The sequence below is a fragment of the Fomitopsis serialis genome (genome assembly GCF_022376445.1).
Source record: "Fomitopsis serialis strain Sig1Antser10 chromosome Unknown B0H18scaffold_21, whole genome shotgun sequence".
NCBI lineage: Eukaryota > Fungi > Basidiomycota > Agaricomycetes > Polyporales > Fomitopsidaceae > Fomitopsis > Fomitopsis serialis.
Genome location: NW_025954981.1, coordinates 234,057 through 253,200, shown reverse-complemented (window position 1 = coordinate 253,200; position 19,144 = coordinate 234,057). Strand labels below are relative to the sequence as shown.

The 19,144-nt window shown below is 53.8% G+C and overlaps 6 protein-coding genes across 6 annotated transcripts; 3 read left to right on the top strand and 3 right to left on the bottom strand.

The window, feature by feature from the left end:
- Nucleotides 1-302: 302 nt before the first annotated feature.
- On the bottom strand, nt 303-955 carry B0H18DRAFT_1117573 (uncharacterized protein; the record flags this gene model as incomplete). The annotated part of the gene is made up of 4 exons (XM_048033608.1): nt 303-660; nt 726-766; nt 818-866; nt 927-955. 4 exons carry the CDS (start codon nt 953-955, stop codon nt 303-305), a joined length of 477 nt encoding a protein of 158 aa, XP_047895243.1.
- Nucleotides 956-5,956: 5,001 nt separating this feature from the next.
- Nucleotides 5,957-7,221, bottom strand: B0H18DRAFT_222344 (uncharacterized protein). Its single transcript, XM_048037192.1, has 8 exons — nt 7,217-7,221; nt 6,970-7,161; nt 6,878-6,912; nt 6,663-6,826; nt 6,468-6,529; nt 6,312-6,409; nt 6,176-6,264; nt 5,957-6,063 (listed from the first exon to the last, which is right to left on the bottom strand). Exons 2-8 carry the CDS (start codon nt 7,005-7,007, stop codon nt 6,031-6,033), a joined length of 519 nt encoding a protein of 172 aa, XP_047895242.1. The 5' UTR covers nt 7,008-7,161; nt 7,217-7,221; the 3' UTR covers nt 5,957-6,030.
- Nucleotides 7,222-8,764: 1,543 nt separating this feature from the next.
- On the bottom strand, nt 8,765-10,618 carry B0H18DRAFT_998311 (uncharacterized protein). The gene is made up of 3 exons (XM_048045493.1): nt 10,360-10,618; nt 10,131-10,259; nt 8,765-10,039 (listed from the first exon to the last, which is right to left on the bottom strand). Exons 1-3 carry the CDS (start codon nt 10,407-10,409, stop codon nt 9,076-9,078), a joined length of 1,143 nt encoding a protein of 380 aa, XP_047895241.1. The 5' UTR covers nt 10,410-10,618; the 3' UTR covers nt 8,765-9,075.
- Nucleotides 10,619-11,961: 1,343 nt separating this feature from the next.
- Nucleotides 11,962-13,382, top strand: B0H18DRAFT_998295 (uncharacterized protein). The gene is given in 11 exon segments (XM_048045492.1): nt 11,962-11,978; nt 12,013-12,019; nt 12,093-12,154; nt 12,202-12,299; nt 12,358-12,446; nt 12,465-12,466; nt 12,572-12,712; nt 12,766-12,781; nt 12,835-12,883; nt 12,940-12,980; nt 13,044-13,382. The coding sequence occupies 8 exon segments, from the start codon at nt 12,264-12,266 to the stop codon at nt 13,306-13,308; spliced, it is 639 nt and encodes a 212-aa protein (XP_047895240.1). The 5' UTR covers nt 11,962-11,978; nt 12,013-12,019; nt 12,093-12,154; nt 12,202-12,263; the 3' UTR covers nt 13,309-13,382.
- A 739-nt stretch (nt 13,383-14,121) lies between these two features.
- On the top strand, nt 14,122-14,820 carry B0H18DRAFT_998292 (uncharacterized protein). Its single transcript, XM_048045491.1, has 3 exons — nt 14,122-14,277; nt 14,342-14,616; nt 14,672-14,820. Exons 1-2 carry the CDS (start codon nt 14,185-14,187, stop codon nt 14,582-14,584), a joined length of 336 nt encoding a protein of 111 aa, XP_047895239.1. The 5' UTR covers nt 14,122-14,184; the 3' UTR covers nt 14,585-14,616; nt 14,672-14,820.
- A 2,247-nt stretch (nt 14,821-17,067) lies between these two features.
- On the top strand, nt 17,068-18,930 carry B0H18DRAFT_1209960 (uncharacterized protein; the record flags this gene model as incomplete). Its single annotated transcript, XM_048036343.1, has 11 exons — nt 17,068-17,099; nt 17,163-17,197; nt 17,256-17,429; nt 17,485-17,619; nt 17,682-17,779; nt 17,837-17,925; nt 18,067-18,185; nt 18,244-18,259; nt 18,313-18,361; nt 18,447-18,490; nt 18,549-18,930. The coding sequence occupies 11 exons, from the start codon at nt 17,068-17,070 to the stop codon at nt 18,928-18,930; spliced, it is 1,173 nt and encodes a 390-aa protein (XP_047895238.1).
- Nucleotides 18,931-19,144: the final 214 nt, after the last annotated feature.

Sequence of the window (19,144 nt, the reverse complement as noted above, 5' to 3'; positions counted from 1 at the left end):
GATCTATATGATGAACAGAGTCGGAGAGCGGGAGACATGGAGGAACAAGCACTCCCTTTCCGGTAAGTACTTAGTTACATACAACGGTTTCCCAAACAGGCAAGTTCATATGTTTAGTTAACTGCCACTGCGGCCAGTGGACTTCAAGATAACTAGGGACGGTAAGTACTAGGGATCCCAGAATATATCTGGGAGTCGAACGCAATCGTAACAAAGAGACTAGTTGCGGCAAGATAGTATCGTGTCGAGTAAGTAAGTATACTCAGGCTCGTCAACAGATCGAGGCTGTATACAAACAGTAACTAGGTGCGCGCCGAGTTATATGTTTCCGAGTCCAATTCTACGCCCTGATCGAGGTGACCGTGACGAGGATCGGGCGACTCGCTGCCAATGGTGCATGCCGTGGAAAGCTCGATGTCACTATCGTCTTGTAAGACTTCGGGGTTGTCATCCATGCGGTCGTCGACATTGTCACGTATTTCTTGGTCATCATTCGAAGGCTCCGCCGCTTCAAGTTCATGCAGCATAGCGTTGATCTGCTTGAACGCATCCCTGAAGGTCGAGCGAGACGACTGGGACTCAGAGGTGCTTGAAAATGGTCCTTGTGGTCGGGTCTCGCGCAGATGAAATAGCAGACGAGACAGCAAAATGATTGTGACCCTTCAGACATGCGGATGGTGATCAGCACAGACAGACATCACATGCGCAAAATTAATACGACCTACACATCTTCGAGGATGATGAAGTTCGTGCCCAGGAAGCCGCTCTGGAATAAGTTAGCTGGACTCTGTTGTGCAAAGGTCTACCATTTACACACCGATTTGACAAGAAAGATTCCGATGACTAAGTTGAACACGAACAGAGCCCTGCAGTGATAGAGAGGCTTAGTTGTACATCAGTATCACTAGATGGTGAAAGGTTCGTACCCGAATTGCAGCGCACCTTGAAGAATCATGAGACTGGTGAACGCACAGTACGTAACAACAATGACCACTTACCATCCCTCAGAAGCAAACTTGATAACCGTGGTCTGACTATGAAATTGTTGAGGAGGGACCGTGACGCGGCGCTTGTGACGACACGGACACGTGATGGACGAACGGACTGTAACGGGCGCGCGTAGACACCAGCTACCTCAGTCGAGTACCACGAGGACGCGACTGAGGTAAGCTCATTCCCTACTGTATTTCTAGTCCGAAGATGCTGAAACTGTAGTATTAGAACTTGTAACTTTAACAGGTACAGTAGCAATCGAGTCGAGTACCACGAGGACGCGACTGAGAACTTGTAACTTTAACAGGTTATGAGCCCCGTCTCGTCTTTCTGATCGCTTCCTCGTACAAACCGACGACGCTTTAAGGGCACAACCACCCGCTTTCGACTATTCCACGGCAAAACCACCGTTTTCACGCGCATATAGTCACCGAAAAACGCATATACCCACGATGTCGGACGACAAGGATAAAGTAATCATCCTCCCTGAGAACTTCCACCTAAATCGCACCAACTGGGTGCAATGGAAGAGCAAAATCCTCACTATCGTCGAACTGCAGGGAAAGCTAGGCCATCTGCTCGGAAAGACGACCGCGCCTGAGCCTGCCGGCGCCACGCCCACCCCAGCCGAAGTGACCGAGCTTGCCAAATGGAACAAGAACGACTTGCACGCGAAGGCAACCTGCACGCTCAACATGGACCTATCTATCTGTGGGGTCGAACCCTTCGGTCTTACGGCGTACGAGTTCTGGACGGCTTTACTGGCGATAAAGGAGAGACGGAGCGAGCTGGCGGTTATGAATGCCGAGGAGTACCTGAAGAAGTGCAAGTACGTCCCCGGCTCAGACATCCATGCTCATTTCGAAGAACTCCGCCGTCGTCGCAAGGCGTGTAACGAGATGGCCTCACCCCTCACCGACCACCGCTTCGCGATCATAATCTGTCAGTCGATGGGCGATGTCTATAACCATATCACTGCTGGGCTGCTCACGAAATCCGACCCTGAAGACGTTATCCTCACTATTCTCGCCGTCCACGACAACGAGATGTTGCGAACCGGACAACCGCAGAACCCACTCGGGGTTACGCAAACGACTGGACAGGGCGAGCCTCAAACGTCCGCGTTCATGACGGCCGCGAAAGCGATTATGATATGTGATTGGTGCCTATGGAAGGGGCACTCAAAGGAGCGCTGTTTTTGCGAGGGCGGAGGCATGGCGGGGCAGCAACCGGCGACCTGGAGGTCACAGCCACGACCGAAGAAAGGATCGCCTGCCGACCTGGCTCATCCCACTCCGAACGCACCTGCTGCCAACGTCACTACAGCTACGCCGAACGCTGTACTGAACTACAATGTCTTCATGGCAACCATCACTCCTGCACAGCTCGATTCGTCCGATGGCATGATACGGGCATACCTCGACTCAGGCGCCAGCCACCACTACTTCACGGACCGAGCCTCCTTTTCCGAGTATCTACCCTTGACACCACACTCCGGAAATAGCGCAAAACGAGGCGCAGACTTCACAATAATCGGGGTTGGCTGCGTCCACGCAGAGATGATCATCGATGGACGCCGGTCCATTGTAACTTCCGAAACGCCCTCCACGTACCAGACTTAGCTGCGAATCTCATCTCCCTGTCCCGGATCGACGCAGGAGGATGCAACATTCAGATCAAGGGTGGAGAGATGCGGATAGTCGGGCAGGATGGTGGTGAACCAATCCTCGTTGGAAGGATGACGACCAACAACCTCTACGAAGTCGCCCTGACTCGAGTCGACGGGAAGGCGATCCCAAACCAGGGCGCAGGAGATTCCCCACGCGCCTTAGCGTCGTTGACGAACGCGAAGGCTGCCGACGTTCATACCTGGCACCGCCGCCTTGGACACGCAAGCGAGCGTACGGTGATGGAGATGGCGAGGTCTGGCGCTGTTGAAGGAATGGCGATTGTCGGTGGGATGCCTCAAGGGAAGTGTGAGGACTGCATCAAAGGCAAGCACCCTCGCATGCCTTTCACGTCGTCGAGCATCGAAGAGGACATATGTGAACGTATCTATATCGACTTGACCGGGCGCGCACGCGAGGCGTCGTTCGGCGGTGCCTACCACAGCATGACCCTCCACGACGGCAAGTCCTCCTTCGAAGCCCTTGACCTACTACAAACCAAAGAAGCGAGGGAAACCCTCGACTCGTTCAGCAGCTTCAAAACGATGGCAGAGCTGCAAACGAACAAGAAAATCCGTCGCATCGCACTGACAACGGACACGAATTCGACAACGCACTCTGGGCGGCGTTCACCCGAGAGCACGGGATCATCCACGAGACAACAACCCCGTACACGCCTCAGCAGGACGGAGTAGCAGAGCGGGGACACCGTACCTTGGGGGACCACGCTAGGTCGATGCTGTTCGACGCGGGCTTGCCAGTGGGGTTGTGGGGCGAGGCCTACAAGACTGCGACCTACGTGAAGAACCTGACAGCGTCGGCTCGACAGGGTGGACGGACACCTTACGAGGCCTGGTTCGGACGCGTGCCAAACGTTGCGCACCTGCGAGCGTTCGGGTCTACCGCATGGGCGAAGGTACCGGACGAGACCCGTACCAAGTTGGACCCGAAGTCTATCAAGTGCATCATGGTCGGTTACACCGAGAACGCCAACTACCGCCTATGGGACCCGGCAACCGGACGTATCATCCGGAGCAGGGACGTCATCTTCGAAGAGGGGCCGGGACACCGGACGTTGATCCAGGACGCACCCACTACAGTGTCGGTCGAAGCGGCGGAGCAGCCAGCTCCCGAGTCGGTGGACGAGGCTGGCGAGGCGCTCCAAGTCGAGAAGCCCGAACCTGAACTTGCACCAGAGGACGAGAGCGCACCTATTGAGGCACCGAGGGAAGTGGTCGCACCCCGTCGATCTGGGAGGGCCACTGTGCCGAGTCAAAAGCTCCGAGAATCGCACGAGTCGGACGCACGCGAGGCCGAAGCACGGAGCAAGGGGGAGCCGTGGGCTGACGATGAACCGGGGGAGAAGAGTCGTAACCAGAGTCCCGAAGGCGCATACCTGGCGATGTTCACCGAAGCAGTCTCGGCTGGCCAGGACGATGGCGTCAAATGGTATCGTGGCGGGCGGACACCAGAGACGTATAAGGAGGCAAAGCAGCAGCCGGAAATATGGACGCCCTCGATGGATAGCGAGATCAGCGGACTAGCGAAGATCGGCGCCTGGGAACTCGTACCTCGCACCCCAGACATGAACGTCATAGGGAACAAATGGGTGTATGCTCGTAAGTTCGCTGGCGACGAAGAGGCCGACGGGAAGTGGAAACCGAAGGCTCGGTTGGTGGCGAAAGGTTTCCAGCAAATACCCGGGGTCGACTACTTCGAGACGCACGCCTCTGTCGTGCGGTTCGAATCCTTGCGACTGGTCTGTGCGACGGCCGTGGTCAGGGACATGGAGATGGCACAGGATGACGTCGAGAAGGCGTACCTGAATGCGTCCCCGGAGGAGGCTATCTATATGGAGCAACCTGCAGGGTACGTGTCGAAGGAATTCCCAACGCACGTCTGCAGGATGGTACGTGGGCTGTATGGATGCATGCAGGCAGGTAACGACTGGTGGAAACATCTCGATGAGACGTACCAGGAGCTAGGCTTCTCGCGATCGCGGGCGGACGAGTGCGTACGGGCGAGGTTCGATGACGATGGACTAGCGATCACGGCGACATACACAGACGACATCGGGGAAGCCGGAGACACCGCAGCCGGTCTGGCGACTGTACGATCCGAACTCGCTGTGCGGTACCGGCTCAGCGGGGGAGGTGAGTTCAAGTATATGTTAGGCGTCCTGATCGAGCGAGACCGGGCACAGAAGACGATGCGCCTGTCCCAGCGAGCATATGCCGAACGAGTGCTTGACAGGTTCGGGATGAAGGAGTCCAACCCGGTTCGTACACCGCTCGAGCCAGGAAGCAAGTTGTCCAAAACAGCTGAGCCGGTGACCGCCGAGCAGCGAGAGGAGATGGAGAAAATCCCCTACCGCGAGGCCCTGGGCGCGATCATGTACCTAGCGGTCGCGACTCGACCCGACCTCGCTTACCCTGTTCAGCTGCTTAGTCGCTTCATGGCGAACCCGGGCTATGAGCATTGGCGCGCACTCAAGCGTGTCCTCCGCTACATCAAAGGCACTTTAGACCATGGGATCACATACGACGGCAACCACGCATCGGGTCTGCAGCCCACAGTTTACTCAGACGCGTCGCAAGGCGACTGCTTGGACACAGGACGTTCGACCCACGGACACGTAGTCATGATGGCTGGAGGGCCGGTCTCATGGAGCTCGCGTCGCCAGGAGGTTGTCACTTTGTCGACTACCGAAGCTGAGTATATCGCCGCTGTGCACGCAGGTCAGACGGGAGTGTGGGTCGCCAACTTCATGGACGAGATCTACGTTCCGATAGAGCGACCTGTGGTCATCCGGATGGACAGCGCTGGAGGGGAGAGCTTGGCGACTCGTTCCGCCAACTTTTCGCGAGTGCGACACTTGCACATCCGTTACCATTGGTTGCGGGAGGCCATCCGGGGTAAGCAGTTGAAGATTATTCACATACCTGGGGCAGACAACCCTGCAGACATTTTCACGAAGGCTCTTACTTTACCTACTTTACTTAAGCACCTACTTTACATGCGCGTCGCGGCCCCGGGGGAGTGTTGAGGAGGGACCGTGACGCGGCGCTTGTGACGACACGGACACGTGATGGACGAACGGACTGTAACGGGCGCGCGTAGACACCAGCTACCTCAGTCGAGTACCACGAGGACGCGACTGAGGTAAGCTCATTCCCTACTGTATTTCTAGTCCGAAGATGCTGAAACTGTAGTATTAGAACTTGTAACTTTAACAGGTACAGTAGCAATCGAGTCGAGTACCACGAGGACGCGACTGAGAACTTGTAACTTTAACAGAAATGATCCTCTTGTCGCAACCCATTGTTTCCACGAGCAGAGCGCCATGTCGCCAGAAACACTAGAGCGTCGGCTACAACGATGCTCGATCGCGTAAGGATTTCCGCTGTTGACAATCAGTCTTCTCATCGCTCCTGAGGCTCGGTTCACTCACACCTGCATGACGTTACTCGGCCTTGGACACGAGCATGATGCAAAGTTTGATATAAAAAACTCACCAGCGTCCGGTAGCGACAGACCAAGCGACCGCGAGGGTACAGCCGTTGAAAGGCGGGAAAACGGTCATTCTCCAGCGAGCAGCGCAATACTAGGCATATCATCAGTAGCTGTCAACGTATATCTCCGATGTCATACTATGTTGGTAGCCACGGGCGTAAGTCCAAGTAACATCACTACGATTGGCAATTTCCAGCTTCTCCCGTTGATTGTATATACACGGAGACTTGCAATCGCTGTGAATGTAAGACATTTCAGCTCAGAGGAGCCCGAAGGTTCAGTCTTGAAACACACCTCCGAATACTGCATACATGAGACAGATGGTGACCATCTGTAGTATTGAAAAAGCCAAGTAGCTGCAAGCACAGCCGTCTCGGAACAAGTCTCAGGCTACCTATCAGGTTGTGTACATACCTCTGTGAACGGATAGAACGCGCAAAAGGTCGTTATTTCATCCGACCTGCCTGGGCATGCCAGTCATTGGCTCACCTGACAGTTTGGAATGTCCTGCAATGGGTTCAGGAGGAGGTATAGCATTGCACAAGAATGCATCATGACGTAGAGGGCCGGTACAATGATCCTGGTATTTCGGCGTCGCCATATACAGTCAACCTCTTGTCCGATGCTGATGATCCTATCGTACAAGTAAAGAGCTGAGGACATCTGATCAGTAGAAGTAGCTCTACAGAAGGACTGTTCCTTACCAGCAGTCGCATAGAAGACATAATTGACGAGCATGCTGTTATGAAGCCAGCAATGATCAGAAATAGCTCCCATGTGCGCGAGATTGACTAACTCATACGACGCGTTTGCTGCGACATTGGCTGACGACATTTCTGTGTAGTTTCCGCGCAGGTAGACGAATTGCCCAAGAGTGTTGCTTGATACATAGCCCCGACCAAAGCTTTTATGCCGTCCTGGATGGCGCCGAGTCCACTGGCCCTATCTTCCTTCACAGGCTGTGGCCTTGACAGCACTGGTTGCAAGGCTGCAGCGCACCGTCAGAATCTGACTCCAAGCCAACACAATGCGAACCTTCTCACATAGTTGTGGCTCTGATTGAAAGAAAGGTCCACAAGAAGTAAACCACCAATCGTTTGAGACGCGTGGTTGAACAGTGTGCGGAGCCATTCAACCGAGTTAAGCCGCCCCAGGTTAGGAATCTGCTGCCACGGCGCAGAGCTTGGTATCTTAAAGCAAGGAACATCACCTCAGAATGATCCGCGGAGGCTTTTCGATAGGAAGTGCACCTGTTCCCAGCGAGGCACTCAAGTGATGTACTGAAAAATGGAGTGATACTTCCGTCCGACAGGCCAAAAGATACCATCCGCTGGTTCGCCAATCCAGGGTCTTCGTCTACTACAGCAGAAAACTGATACGTGATTCAGTGGCCAATATATTGAGATAACGGCAGCGCCGCTACATAGTGCATACCAGATGAAGAGTATCGACCACGAATCGATAGCACCAAGTGATCGTGTGGCCTACGCCAAATGGAATCCGTCGTGGAGACATCGTGACGCTGAACAGTTTAGATAGCGAGTGAAACATCCACAGACGGCGTTAGCCCGACAACGCACGTGTAAACCCCACGGACAGACCTTCACTGGCGTCGCTTTCGTCACGGTGTTTTGCATGTCTAGCATGTGAATGACGAGGCTACTTTTCAACACCCATAACCAGGCAGGCGCAGATCATGAACTCATATGACCATGGCTATGCACCGGTGTCCTGCAGTCACTAATGTTAGCGACTCACCTGAAACCTTCATCGCCAGATGTTGATCGGCGACTCGACAGGCTTTGGCAGAGGCTCTGCGGTCTGTGGACCGTACACACGGGGTTGATCATAAGCCGTGTCTGTATGCTAAACGATTGATCAATACAGGGTCGCCACAGAATCCGCGAGACACATCAAGACTGCCGAAGCTTATAGGATAGAAGTACTGTTGCCCCTTTGTAGATCAGCAGCGCTGAGCTGTATGGTTCAGACTGTTACCACCGAAACTACTACGCATGGAGCAGCCCATCCAACATCGCGGAGGCCGCATGGCCAGAGAAACAATCCGAATCCGATGAGCATCCACACATGCTTAAGCGCTCTCGGCTTTGACAGATTTGAAGTCGAGGAATGGAAGATGAAGAGACAGATTCGACTCACAAGATGTCTTGGACCGCCACAGCTCGCCCTTAACTGGCAGCGCAGGTGCCGCTACATGTCCCTGGAAGGCTCATCTGTGAGCATGGACCTCTGTCCAGGCCGCAGAGAAAGCTTGATATATCTGACAGCAACTATATGATGCGTCACTTCAGGTCGATTATTATATCATGCCAAAGTTTCGCGGGAGCGTAGACTACTAGCAAATCCCCGGATGACACCGTAGGCAGACCCTGAACACGACCTTGTTGAGGGCGGACGTGTAGCAGTCGGAGGCGTTTACGTCGTACCCCCAACATTAACGCCAGGTAATGGAATGCGGCTCACCTGCCAGGCGTCTTCTACATATGGCCCAGTATCAATTGGTGCGAGATACGGCGTCAGCGACAAACGTTGAGTTACGTGAAGCTGGCCCTGTAGAAGGCATTGATTCCTGTCAGTAATCATGACCGCGGATGGCCGAAGAAGCAATTTAAAGACCACTCATCGCACCGTCATCATGGGGGCGAGGCGCTGGATAGTAAGATGGCTTACTCACGACAGCGAAGGCACGCTGACAGCGACGACCTTGGGGTGCGTAGCCATGTCTTCTCGCTTTCCCATCATCCAGGACATGCGGTTGGGAGCAAAGCTGAGTTAGCAGAAGATCTGCCGCCAAGGGTCTGGGATTCGCAGAGGCATCGTGTGTTTCAAGTACTGATGCGTACTGAGAGCGACGAGCTAAAGGCGCGGAGACAAATATTCATCACGTTGGGTCCGACGGCAACGCCGAGGGCCATCCGACGATCCACTGCTCGTCCTCCGGCCTAACACCTACACCAAAGACATCCCTCAGGATCTCCACCCTGTCACTTTCCGTCACGAACCTCTTCTCCTCCACGACTTCGCGTCCGATCCTCTTCGTCGCCCTCGCGCCCTCGAGGTTCCACTTACCAACGAACGGCCCTGGACCAACATCTCCCAGGTCTAGACCCTCAGCAGAGTTGATTGATGTCGGTAAGGCGTGTTTGTCGCGTAGCCGCAGCTCTTCCTCGTCTTCTGCGGACTGCAGTACCACGAGAAAGCGCCGTGTGCAGATGATGGTGGTAAGAAAGAACGAGCCTGGCATGCGGCTTACCGCAAAGCTCGCCGCGTCGATGTCCGCCTGGAAGAACTCCGCCTCCGCGAAGGAGTACAGCGTGGTCCACTCCGACTTCTCCGCCGACGAAGAGGTGTCGGAGGTGTTCGACGGATGAGCGGACGCATGCGAGACCTGGAGGTGCCAATCATGGACAGGGGCGCGACCCGAGCCTCCGTGCGTCTCTACCCTATGAGTTTCAGCGTAGGCAGTCGGACTAGTTGGTGATCGCGACGCACCAAGGCTGCTGTCGGGCAATGCGCCACGAACGAGACGATGCCGCTCAGGCGGGTACGTGCCCCATATCCAACCGCCAGTGGCTGTGCTTTCCCCGTCCGGGTCGTTATGATCTCCATCCTCTGGTGTGCGTTGCTTCAGACCTGAGCTGCCGTCCGCGAGTAGGATTGGACGCACGGGTCCTGTCCCTCCGAAGCCTACGTCGACCATGTAGGTCATGTTGCCGTGAGGACCTGACGCGTCGTGCGGCTGGACGAGAAGGACGAGGTGGTGCGGTGCAGAGTACACGAGCGTCGCGGAGTGCGGAGATGGAGGGGAAGGAGGAAGAAGGACACGCCCTGCGGCTGCGTACGCGCTGCACCATGGATCACAGACGTTATAGATATGAATAAGACAGGGCTTCGGTGTGGTAGAACGTGTACAAGTCGACTGAACGCGTAACTTACCGGTAGCCTAGTCCTCGCAACATGCCAAGCAGCAGCCCGTTCTGCCCAAAACAGTAGCTGCCATGTTTGCTGACGACCATGCTTTCGTACATCTCTTGAGGCGTCACCGGCATGTGGTGGTCCCGCGTACTAGGTCGCCAGGAGTCGGGTCAACCACTGCCAAAATCACAAGGAGGGCACTGATCGCCAGAGCCATAACCATACCGTGAGTGACGTGTTCGACACTCACTAGTGCAGCGCGGAGGTGTCCTGCGGGAATGCTAGTAGGTGCAAGTACATCAGTCTGCGAAGATTTGCGGCGTTTGGCTCGAAGTGGGAGCTGCGGTGCCCTGCCGCCGATCCGGGCGACCAGCCAATTTTGTCGAGGTACGCATTCACTTGCGCAGGGGAGTAGGGCGATACTACGCGGCGAGCGAAGGTTGCATCGCGGAGAATCCCAGGTTGCTGAGGCTCATCTCCATCTTCAGAGGCAGGAAGGGAGATTGTCGTCGAACGCGAGGAGGACATGATGGGAGGAGGAAAGTAGTCCGCGGGCGCTTACTGACGTACTCCTCCCCGGTAAGCCTCACTCCGCCTCCTCGACCACCATCTTAACCAATGCACCGCAATTTTTTATACATCCAGGAGAGCTAGACCATACGTATTGCATGTGTGGTGGTTATGCCAGAATAGGAGACATTCTTCCTTGGGAATCAAAACTGAACTGGCCGCAGTCCTCTCTCGACCTCGACGGGAGGCTCGAGTCGCTCGCCGGATGATGTGGCCCTCCGGCCAGTGTCCTATGGGCGCTACACAAGGTACACAGTGAGTTTCTATCTGTTAATACAACACTCGTTGTCTAATGAAATCACCGCCCTCCATTGAAACAGGTATGTACCTCCCGGAGGTGGCTGCCAGTGAGCGCTGTCAGTGGCTGCCACTCAGATCCCAGGACATGCTCGGAACAACGCCTATCATGAATTCTAGAGTGTCTGATACCCTGAGATGGCATGTGCGTAATGCTCTGATTTCGTAATTTTATGCTCGTAAAGTTGACAGTGTGTCCACTCCGACAGTATACATACAGACCATGTGCCTGGAAGTTGTGATCCGTCGATCGTCTCAAGCTTCTAAGCGCAAGTTGGTGAATATACAGAGGTGTATCTTCCTTCTACTTTCCAATTATATTGCTAACAGCGCTGTTATTCTACACCCTGGAAGGCCACAGAGTACCCCGACTATCGTCGACTAGACGCGCTATCGACTATGACAGAGCTCGCCACTATCAAGATTTCTTCCATTCCATTAAGGAATCTGGCCTCATCCGCTGCCATGCAATATGGGCGCGAAGTGATAATGAATCCGATACTGCCCGTGCTAGCCATGCTGTGTTTTGCAGATTTACACGCAGATGCGGGCCTATACTTATAAATTGATTATTCGAGCGGCAGTGGTTGTCCTGCAGCACTACCCTGCAGAACGTTCTACGGCTGTTGAAAGCGTTCATCAACAAGACCCATGACGACTTCTTCCTTGACCGAGCTATTGCATCGGTAAGCGTGCATTTGTATCGCTCCAGGTCATCTTCGGCGACACTGATACACTGTTCAGTATCGCCTACAACCGTCTGCTCATCGCTAGTGCAGGTGAGTTATCGGAGCTTGAGCCTTTGCCGTCACGTCCCGCTGAACGCATAATGTACAGCTGTCTATGCCTACGATCGGATGCTAACCGCCGCGACGGAGGTCAAACTGATATGGCGCCGCGAAAGAATCGGTCTCGTCATACCGGTCCTCTTCGTATCTATGCATCTGTCCACGACCTTGCTCCTGTCGATCAATATCAGTCTGATACTTCCGCTCTCGTCTTGTGAAGTAAGTGACAACACTCGTTCTTTGAGCAGCGCGCATGGACTGATACTATCCCAGATGTCTGTATTATACCAATTCAGTCGTCTATAGCGACTGACAACATCTTTCCTAGCTACTACATCCTCTACATTTCCGGAGCGATCAACGTATGTTTCTTGTATCTCATCTGGGGAGGTGAGCGCAATCGAATCCTCGTCGAATATGAACTAAGTCGTCTCGAGCTGCCTCCGCCTTGCGCATATTTGCGATCAATGGCAGGAAGTACGGACTCCCTGCGGTGGTGATGATCTTCTCGCTTGTACCGTTTGCAACGAACATCGTACGTCCATCGGATCAGGGGACGATCCAAGCATGACATACTGAGGCTGCCGGACAAGTTAAACCTGTCGACCGTTGGTGTGACCCCCGCCCCTCCTCCCCGTAATTGTGTGGTTACTCGGGGTGCTATCACGCCTTTGCTGTACAAGTATGTCTGTCTCGCCGTACCGCGTCCCGCTCAGCGTCTTCGTTGCAACTGACCGACATTCGTCAGACGTATGTCTTCCGATACCTGAGCTGCGTATCGACTCATGACATGCGTACTTGCTCCAGTCGAGATCGCTGCGCGCGTCAGTGCAATGTTGGCCGACGCTGTGGTGCTCCTAGCAACGTGGAAGGTCACTGGCGGAGTCCGGAAGCTCGCGAGAGGGGTTGACATCGACATTTCGATGACCAGACTCTTGCTCCGGGACGGTATGCTCTTCCTAGTTGTACATGATACAGTTTCAGCTCATGATATCGAAAAGGAACCCTATATTTCCTGTGCGTTCGCTCAGTGAGAACTTCAAATTTCACCACACTGATACGTCTTGCAGGGCACTTTTACTCATGAACTTCCTCGTCCTGGCATTGAACGTCTCACCCGTACGTCGTCTGAACGGCAAGGCTATTTGGCCCAGTTACCGACTGACGAGTCGCAGATAAGCTTTGCAGGCAGCAACGTCGCGATGCTGTCAGATGTGTGCGTCATCTTGCCCTAGGCCCATGCATAGTATATCGCAACTCAACGGTTTGGACACGTCAGCGCGACGACCATCCTTCTTTCGCGGCTGTTCCTCAACCTCCGCGAGGCGGCCCTGGCGCCATCAATGACCTCGAGTACGTCACACGTGTCTGACCTGCACTTCTCGCAGGTCCTTGGGCCCCTTGGGAACTCGATCGATGACGGACCGGACAACGAGCCGGAGTTGGACAAGGATGACTCGGACGCGCCGCAGGAAGTGGTTGACTCCGACTTCGAGCTGAGAGAACTTGGGGAGGCTTCGGGAGCGAACGTAGCTTCTCCATAAGTAATTCGGTCTTCATACACTTAGCCCTTAACCTAATGCGCTTATAAACTAACACATCATTGACAATATTTCCATGTACCTAAATCGAACGAGTCAGCCCAAGCTGTCATCTATGGGAAGGAGCCATGCGCACCTTTCCCTTGGCTTATCTGCCCTACGGCCGCGGCCGCAGTACATATCAGAACGAGGAAATGCTTATCATCTCCGCACCATGGCTCGAGTGTGGAAATTCCTTCGTGTGGTTGACTCCATCGTTTCCGACCGGCGAACGAGAACTAAGTTATGTGTTCAATCAATGACTCGGAGTACGGGCATGGCGTATGAAGCCTGGCTAAGGATGACAAAGTCGTCAGCCGGGAGCTTTTTGACACACAGGCAACACATCTAACATTCTACCGCTTGGATGACTCTGTAGTGTCTCTTGTTCGCACCCGACATCATCCCACCGGCTGCGCCGCAAAGTATCAACCGCGGACTGGTGAGATACTGTACCACGCTATGTAGTACTCATGTCGACTCACCGCAGTCTGTGTGTGTCATCTTCAATGAGCTGCGGTGGCCTGTGAGCTCGCTCGGCACTGCCCCTGGCCTTCTGTCCGCTGTACCTCCAACCCAAGGGTACCAAATCGGGAAGGTCCGTTGCCATATATGGTTAATCGACTGCTCATTCACCAAGCCGGATCCACCGGGTTCAGAGCCGCAGAGCAAGAGTGCTTCTTGAGCGCAGTCAAAGGAAGCATAGCCAGTCCTACACCTTATTGAGGATACAAAAATCCTATATATACGTAGGCAGGAGAGACCACAGGAGCAATCTGGACCACGTACTTGCCTACTAGTCCACGGCATTGCTGTACTGGCCTCGTCATTCCACAGAACATGAACTCGCCCGCCGCATCCACAGTCATACTTCCCTTGTCTGGGGTGGAGGAAACCACCCCAACCAGCTCGACGACGACTTTGATACCAAAGGTGGGCGAGAACTTGAAGGTCTCGGGTCTCCGTTGTGGATGCCGCTAAGCCGAGTCTCTCGTAGATTCACCACAACCCGGATACCGCGCAACCGGAATCCTCGACGAAGGCGGGCAATACAATCGCTCCCAAGCCAGCGACACAGCCGAAGAACTTTGAGGCAGCGTTCGGTACGCTGTCGGCGTCGTATGGCTGGGGGATGGGGTCAGATACGAAGGGGGTCAGGGGAGCGAAGTCGCCCAAGCAGAACGCGAAAGCCAAGTCCTCCGGTTCCTCTGCAAAGCAGAAGCCCCCGCATGCCTCGTGAAGAGGGTGTGGTAGTCGCGAATCATGTTGTCCGTGAGTGGTTCCGCATCACCCAGACTACGCCGCGGACCTGATGCTCGAGACACAAGTAAGGAATCAGGGAACATTCGTATCAATGATCATGAAAAGAGGTGTTGAGAAATAGCGTACTTCAACAGTCGTGACTCTCATGTCTTTTTGTCATGATGATATCGTCACATCAAGTTATGCCTTGTGTGTCCAATGCCCCGATCACTGTACAATTGAGTGACCAAGAGAATATGTGAATATGCCGCTTCGTCTGTAGACACTGATTCGAGCACATACATCAATGTTCAGAAGATACCGTTTAGGCGATTAGCGAAGGAGGGAATGATCGTCGACTGTCATTGGTACTGATTTACCTGCGCTACGAAAGGGATGTTGTGGCCTGAAAGGATACGATAGATTCTTAAAATCTCGTGCAGGATTTGCTATGATGGCGAATTCAGCGAGGAGGAGGAGGTCCTGGCAGACATGCGGCAAGGGCCCGGGTACATGTGACAGGAAGATCTGAGCATGTCACTCACACATGACCGTGATCTGTCACGGACGCGTCTGTGGCTGACGCTGACGCGGCGCACTAAGAATTAGAATTAAACACTGACACTCGCGACGCCTGTTGAGCAAGTCGCGTACACGAAGGGCCACCCTCAGCGTGGGGACACCAAAGGCTCTCATTGCCTACAACCGAGGCACATGGTATCCGGGTGGGCATTGAAGATGAAGATCGTGGGCTTGCGCGTTGTTGATACTTAGTATCAACGGAAACCCTGGTAGGCTCGACAAGAGTCGTGGGATTGGTTGGAGGACAGAGAAAGTAGAATTCTTACCGGAGATAAGTACTATATTACTTACTGTACGGACGCACTTACCGCATCCGCCACATGCTTACATAACCACGCGTAGATCGGGCGTCTGACTTCTGGACGCGTCGCTGGCGTCTCCAACTTTCCGCCCCCTGCCTCCGCCAGCGCAAAGACTTCCGACGAGGCAGAGGGATCATTAGTACGCAGACCCTACCTGCGACTCGCGGATGCATCAAGGATGTCCGCCGCTCTCTGGTCTCGACACGTGCACGCCACCGACGGTCTTCGAGACAACAAGATTGGCCTCTCAGTGAGTACCACACTGCTCAGTGAAGGCTGAAGCTCTGCCTGGTTTCTTTTCACGGCCATAGTACAGTGCTCTGCCTTCAAATTGAAGACATCGGGGTATCGACAGGCGCTCGATGGGTAGCCCCATGCGCATCATCGTGTTTAGCTCTCCTGGCGACGTCCCAGCAGAGCAGGGCGCGCTGTCGCGCATGCGGCCTGCTCACAGAGCCGCATTTACCTACGACTGACACCGTAATATCCTGTTCCGCGCGAGCTGTGTGTCCACAAGCAGGCAGTCAATTACGATTGCCATATTGAGGTAGGTAGATCTGTCTTTTTTACGGAGCTAACTGATGTATAACGTTACGAGGCCACTCGTCGACACGAGCTTGCAGGAGCTTCCGCGCGCGGGCACTGGAGAACCACTGATCAGCTGAACAAACCGTAAGGGCAGGAGCCTAATTTGTAAGTCAATTCCCAGAATGATACACGCGGCCGTTGAGCCAGTGGAAGACGCAGACGGCTTGATAGCATGCTGTGTGCTTATGTTCGACAGAGCGTACATGGTGAGTCATGGGGAGACTATCCGTGGGTACCATGCGGTTCACGCTCACGCTCCACAACCGCAGATGTCAGTGGGGTCGTTGCCTGGTACCCGCATAGACTTGTCGAAGCAGGCAGATCTCGCCATATCTCGCGAAGATTGCTACATGGAGGTGTGTTTGACATGTCTCTCACTTTCTCAGACTCCGTCCTCGTATTGATGCCAGCACCGTTCAACTGAAGATTGCGCCAGTGCTAAAGTGTTGATGCACGTGTTGCTGCCCCTCGGGGCTACCAGCGGTGCTCCTCAACTACATTGATGAACATACCACTGCACTGATCTGGCGGAGTGACCGAATTGAAATCTGCGGCATGTCGTAAGTTGCCAAGATAAATGCATGCGTCTTGAGGAATTAATAATTATGCTCAGTTCAAGCCTTCTGACTGATGAATCACGCGATCACGGCTTGGTGGCCAGAATGTGCGGTTCTCATGCAGTGTGTTTGAAGTCTACTCAATGAACCGTGCAGCAGTTGTGCTAGGGGAATGTACAAGGCTTACGGAGTTAGGCCTTAATGGCGTTACTATCGATGAGAACCTCCTGCACAGCTCACCTGTCAAGGCTACGTAATGCCTTTGCGAGATGAAGGCACCGTGGCCCACCGTGGTCTGTCTGACATTCAACATCCCTCTACGTCCTCCGCACTGACCATACTGTTCGGTTCATGGCCGTCTCTGAGTCGCGCTATAAATTGTCCTGTTGCGAGATTTCAGAGAACAGAACCCTCTGCATAACGGCGTCGAGAGAAATCCATTGGATTGATACATGTCAGCCTCTGCCGAAGAACCATCCCATCGGTAGGTGTTCCTGCCAGTGTCTATCCTGATATTCTCAGACTACTCAACGCCTCCTCTATTTAGCCTCGCTGATGATCGCATTCTGGTTGCCTGTGCGGGTAAGTGCTGTCGACTCTTGCTCGCATACTGACTGTGTGGTTGACACGATACGCTCAGCCGTCTACACATATGATCGAATGCTCACCGTCGGGAAAGAGATCGAGCTCATATGGCACCGTAAAAAGATAGGCGTTGTCATACCCGTTCTCTTCGCCTCTATGCATCTATTCACGGTCTTGTTATTGGTGCTCGACATGGCATTCATTCCGTCTCCGCACACATGTGAAGTAAGTGAGATCTCTTCTACACGGCTCAACATATGGTGGCTAACATGATACTGTATCAGAGGCGAGTTTCTGGAACTTGAGGACGGGTCACGGCACAGTCGAAGCTCAAAGGGCTCATCTACCTTCCTTCAGCTACTACATTCTATATATTGCAGCAGGTGTCAATGTCTGCTTTCTATATTTCGTTTTGGGAGGTAAGTCACTGTAGTGTCGGATCGCCGCTGCATCGCAACAACATAGGCTGAACCTCCTCTAGCTGTGTCTGCCCTGCGCGTGTTCGCAATTAACGGTAGAAGATACCGTTTTCCCGCCATTGTCATGGCTGTCTCGCTTGTTCCGGTCGCGGCGAATGTTGTACGTCCATCATAGTACGTAACAAGACATCAACAATGACTGAGGTTCGCGTCAAAGCTCAATCTTTCCACTGTCTACACGCTTCCTACTGCCTATCCTTTCCGCTGTGCGGTCAACTGGAGATTAAGCTTGCCCTTGATGCGCAAGTGCGTTTCCGTCCATTTGTTCCCTGGAGGCAGTCTCGGATACTCATTGTATTTGTATAGGAGTACGTTCTTCGTCTTTTGATGCATTGGACTGGTCATGTAACAATGGACCTGTCAAGTTGAGATCACTATACGTGTCAGCGTCATGCTGTCGGACGCGATGGTCCTTTTGGCTACGTGGCAAGCCACCGGTGGGATCAGGCGGCTCGCTCACGGACACAACATCAACATATCTATAACAAAGCGCTTGCTACGGGGTGGTACGTGCATTTCATGATTGTTTCGATGCTATCGTCTCATTATTACATCATCTGTCAGGGACGCTGTACTTCTTGTGTGCTCAGTGTTCATTCGTTCACTGAAACGTACGCTCACCCCTTGAGATAGTGCACTTTTGCTCATGAACGCACTCGTCCTCGCACTGTACATCTCGCCAGTACGTCTTTCCCCACTGCAGTTACACGGAACATTGTCACGGATCCCTGTCAGTGCCCTGTCACCGAGCTCACTTACTCTTTTAGGCGAGCTTTGTGGCAGGCAACAACATGGCATTGCTCTCCGACGTGTACGTCTTTCGCCTCTCCCCATTTCGCTACTTATTCATCAGTCTCCCGTTGCGACAGCGCGACGACTGTCTTGCTCTCTCGCCTATTCCTCAGCCTGCGCGAAGCTGTCCTTGCTCCCCCAGATCCAACGTTCTCGGGTCCAAACACGTCGCAGACATCCCACTGGTCCGATCTACGCTTCGCGCGCGCCCTTGGGCCACTCGGGAACTCGGTCACAGATAGCGACGCTGGGCAGGGGATGGAAGACGGGGAAGGCTTGGTTGAAATGAGTATTGAGTTAGTTGCTGGCTCAGACACGGCTGAGGAGGTGGCCCGCCGTTCACCTGCTCCTGCGTGGTCTGGGCTTGCCGGCTCTTTCGAGTCGCCTCCGATCCAAAGAGACTCCTCCACTGCCGTCACTGATAGGTCACTGCTCGTGGCCATCGAGGAAGTGGCATGAATGACGACTCAAGATACACCCATAGTTCTCCTCTAGATGCATTCTTGTGACATTTACCTTCCCTTCCGTCTGGCTGATGACTTGTATCTATGGAGACTGATTGAGGTATAACTATGGATATGAACGGACGTACTCACACCAGTCGTCGAATTTCATGTCACTAATGCGTATGATTTTCCGCGCAGAGCAACGGCATTTCCTGAATGTTTCATAT

Bases quoted from the DNA above. Each gene is read 5' to 3' on its own strand.
- B0H18DRAFT_998295 (XM_048045492.1), top strand. From the start codon at position 12,264: ATGATCTTCTCGCTTGTACCGTTTGCAACGAACATC. The intron at 12,300-12,357 runs GTACGTCCATCG...CTGCCGGACAAG, and splicing joins TACCGTTTGCAACGAACATC to TTAAACCTGTCGACCGTTGG. The intron at 12,884-12,939 runs GTACGTCGTCTG...GACGAGTCGCAG, and splicing joins TGGCATTGAACGTCTCACCC to ATAAGCTTTGCAGGCAGCAA.
- B0H18DRAFT_222344 (XM_048037192.1), bottom strand. From the start codon at position 7,007: ATGTCGTCAGCCAATGTCGCAGCAAACGCGTCGTATGA. The intron at 6,827-6,877 runs GTAAGGAACAGT...AGATGTCCTCAG, and splicing joins TGTCTTCTATGCGACTGCTG to CTCTTTACTTGTACGATAGG. The intron at 6,265-6,311 runs GTATGACATCGG...TGATATGCCTAG, and splicing joins CGCCCGTGGCTACCAACATA to TATTGCGCTGCTCGCTGGAG.
- B0H18DRAFT_998311 (XM_048045493.1), bottom strand. From the start codon at position 10,409: ATGTACTTGCACCTACTAGCATTCCCGCAGGACACCTCCGCGCTGCAC. The intron at 10,260-10,359 runs GTGAGTGTCGAA...CTGGCGACCTAG, and splicing joins GACACCTCCGCGCTGCACTA to TACGCGGGACCACCACATGC. The intron at 10,040-10,130 runs GTAAGTTACGCG...TCCATGGTGCAG, and splicing joins TTGCGAGGACTAGGCTACCG to CGCGTACGCAGCCGCAGGGC.
- B0H18DRAFT_998292 (XM_048045491.1), top strand. From the start codon at position 14,185: ATGAACTCGCCCGCCGCATCCACAGTCATACTTCCCTTGTCTGGGGTG. The intron at 14,278-14,341 runs GTGGGCGAGAAC...AGTCTCTCGTAG, and splicing joins CGACGACTTTGATACCAAAG to ATTCACCACAACCCGGATAC.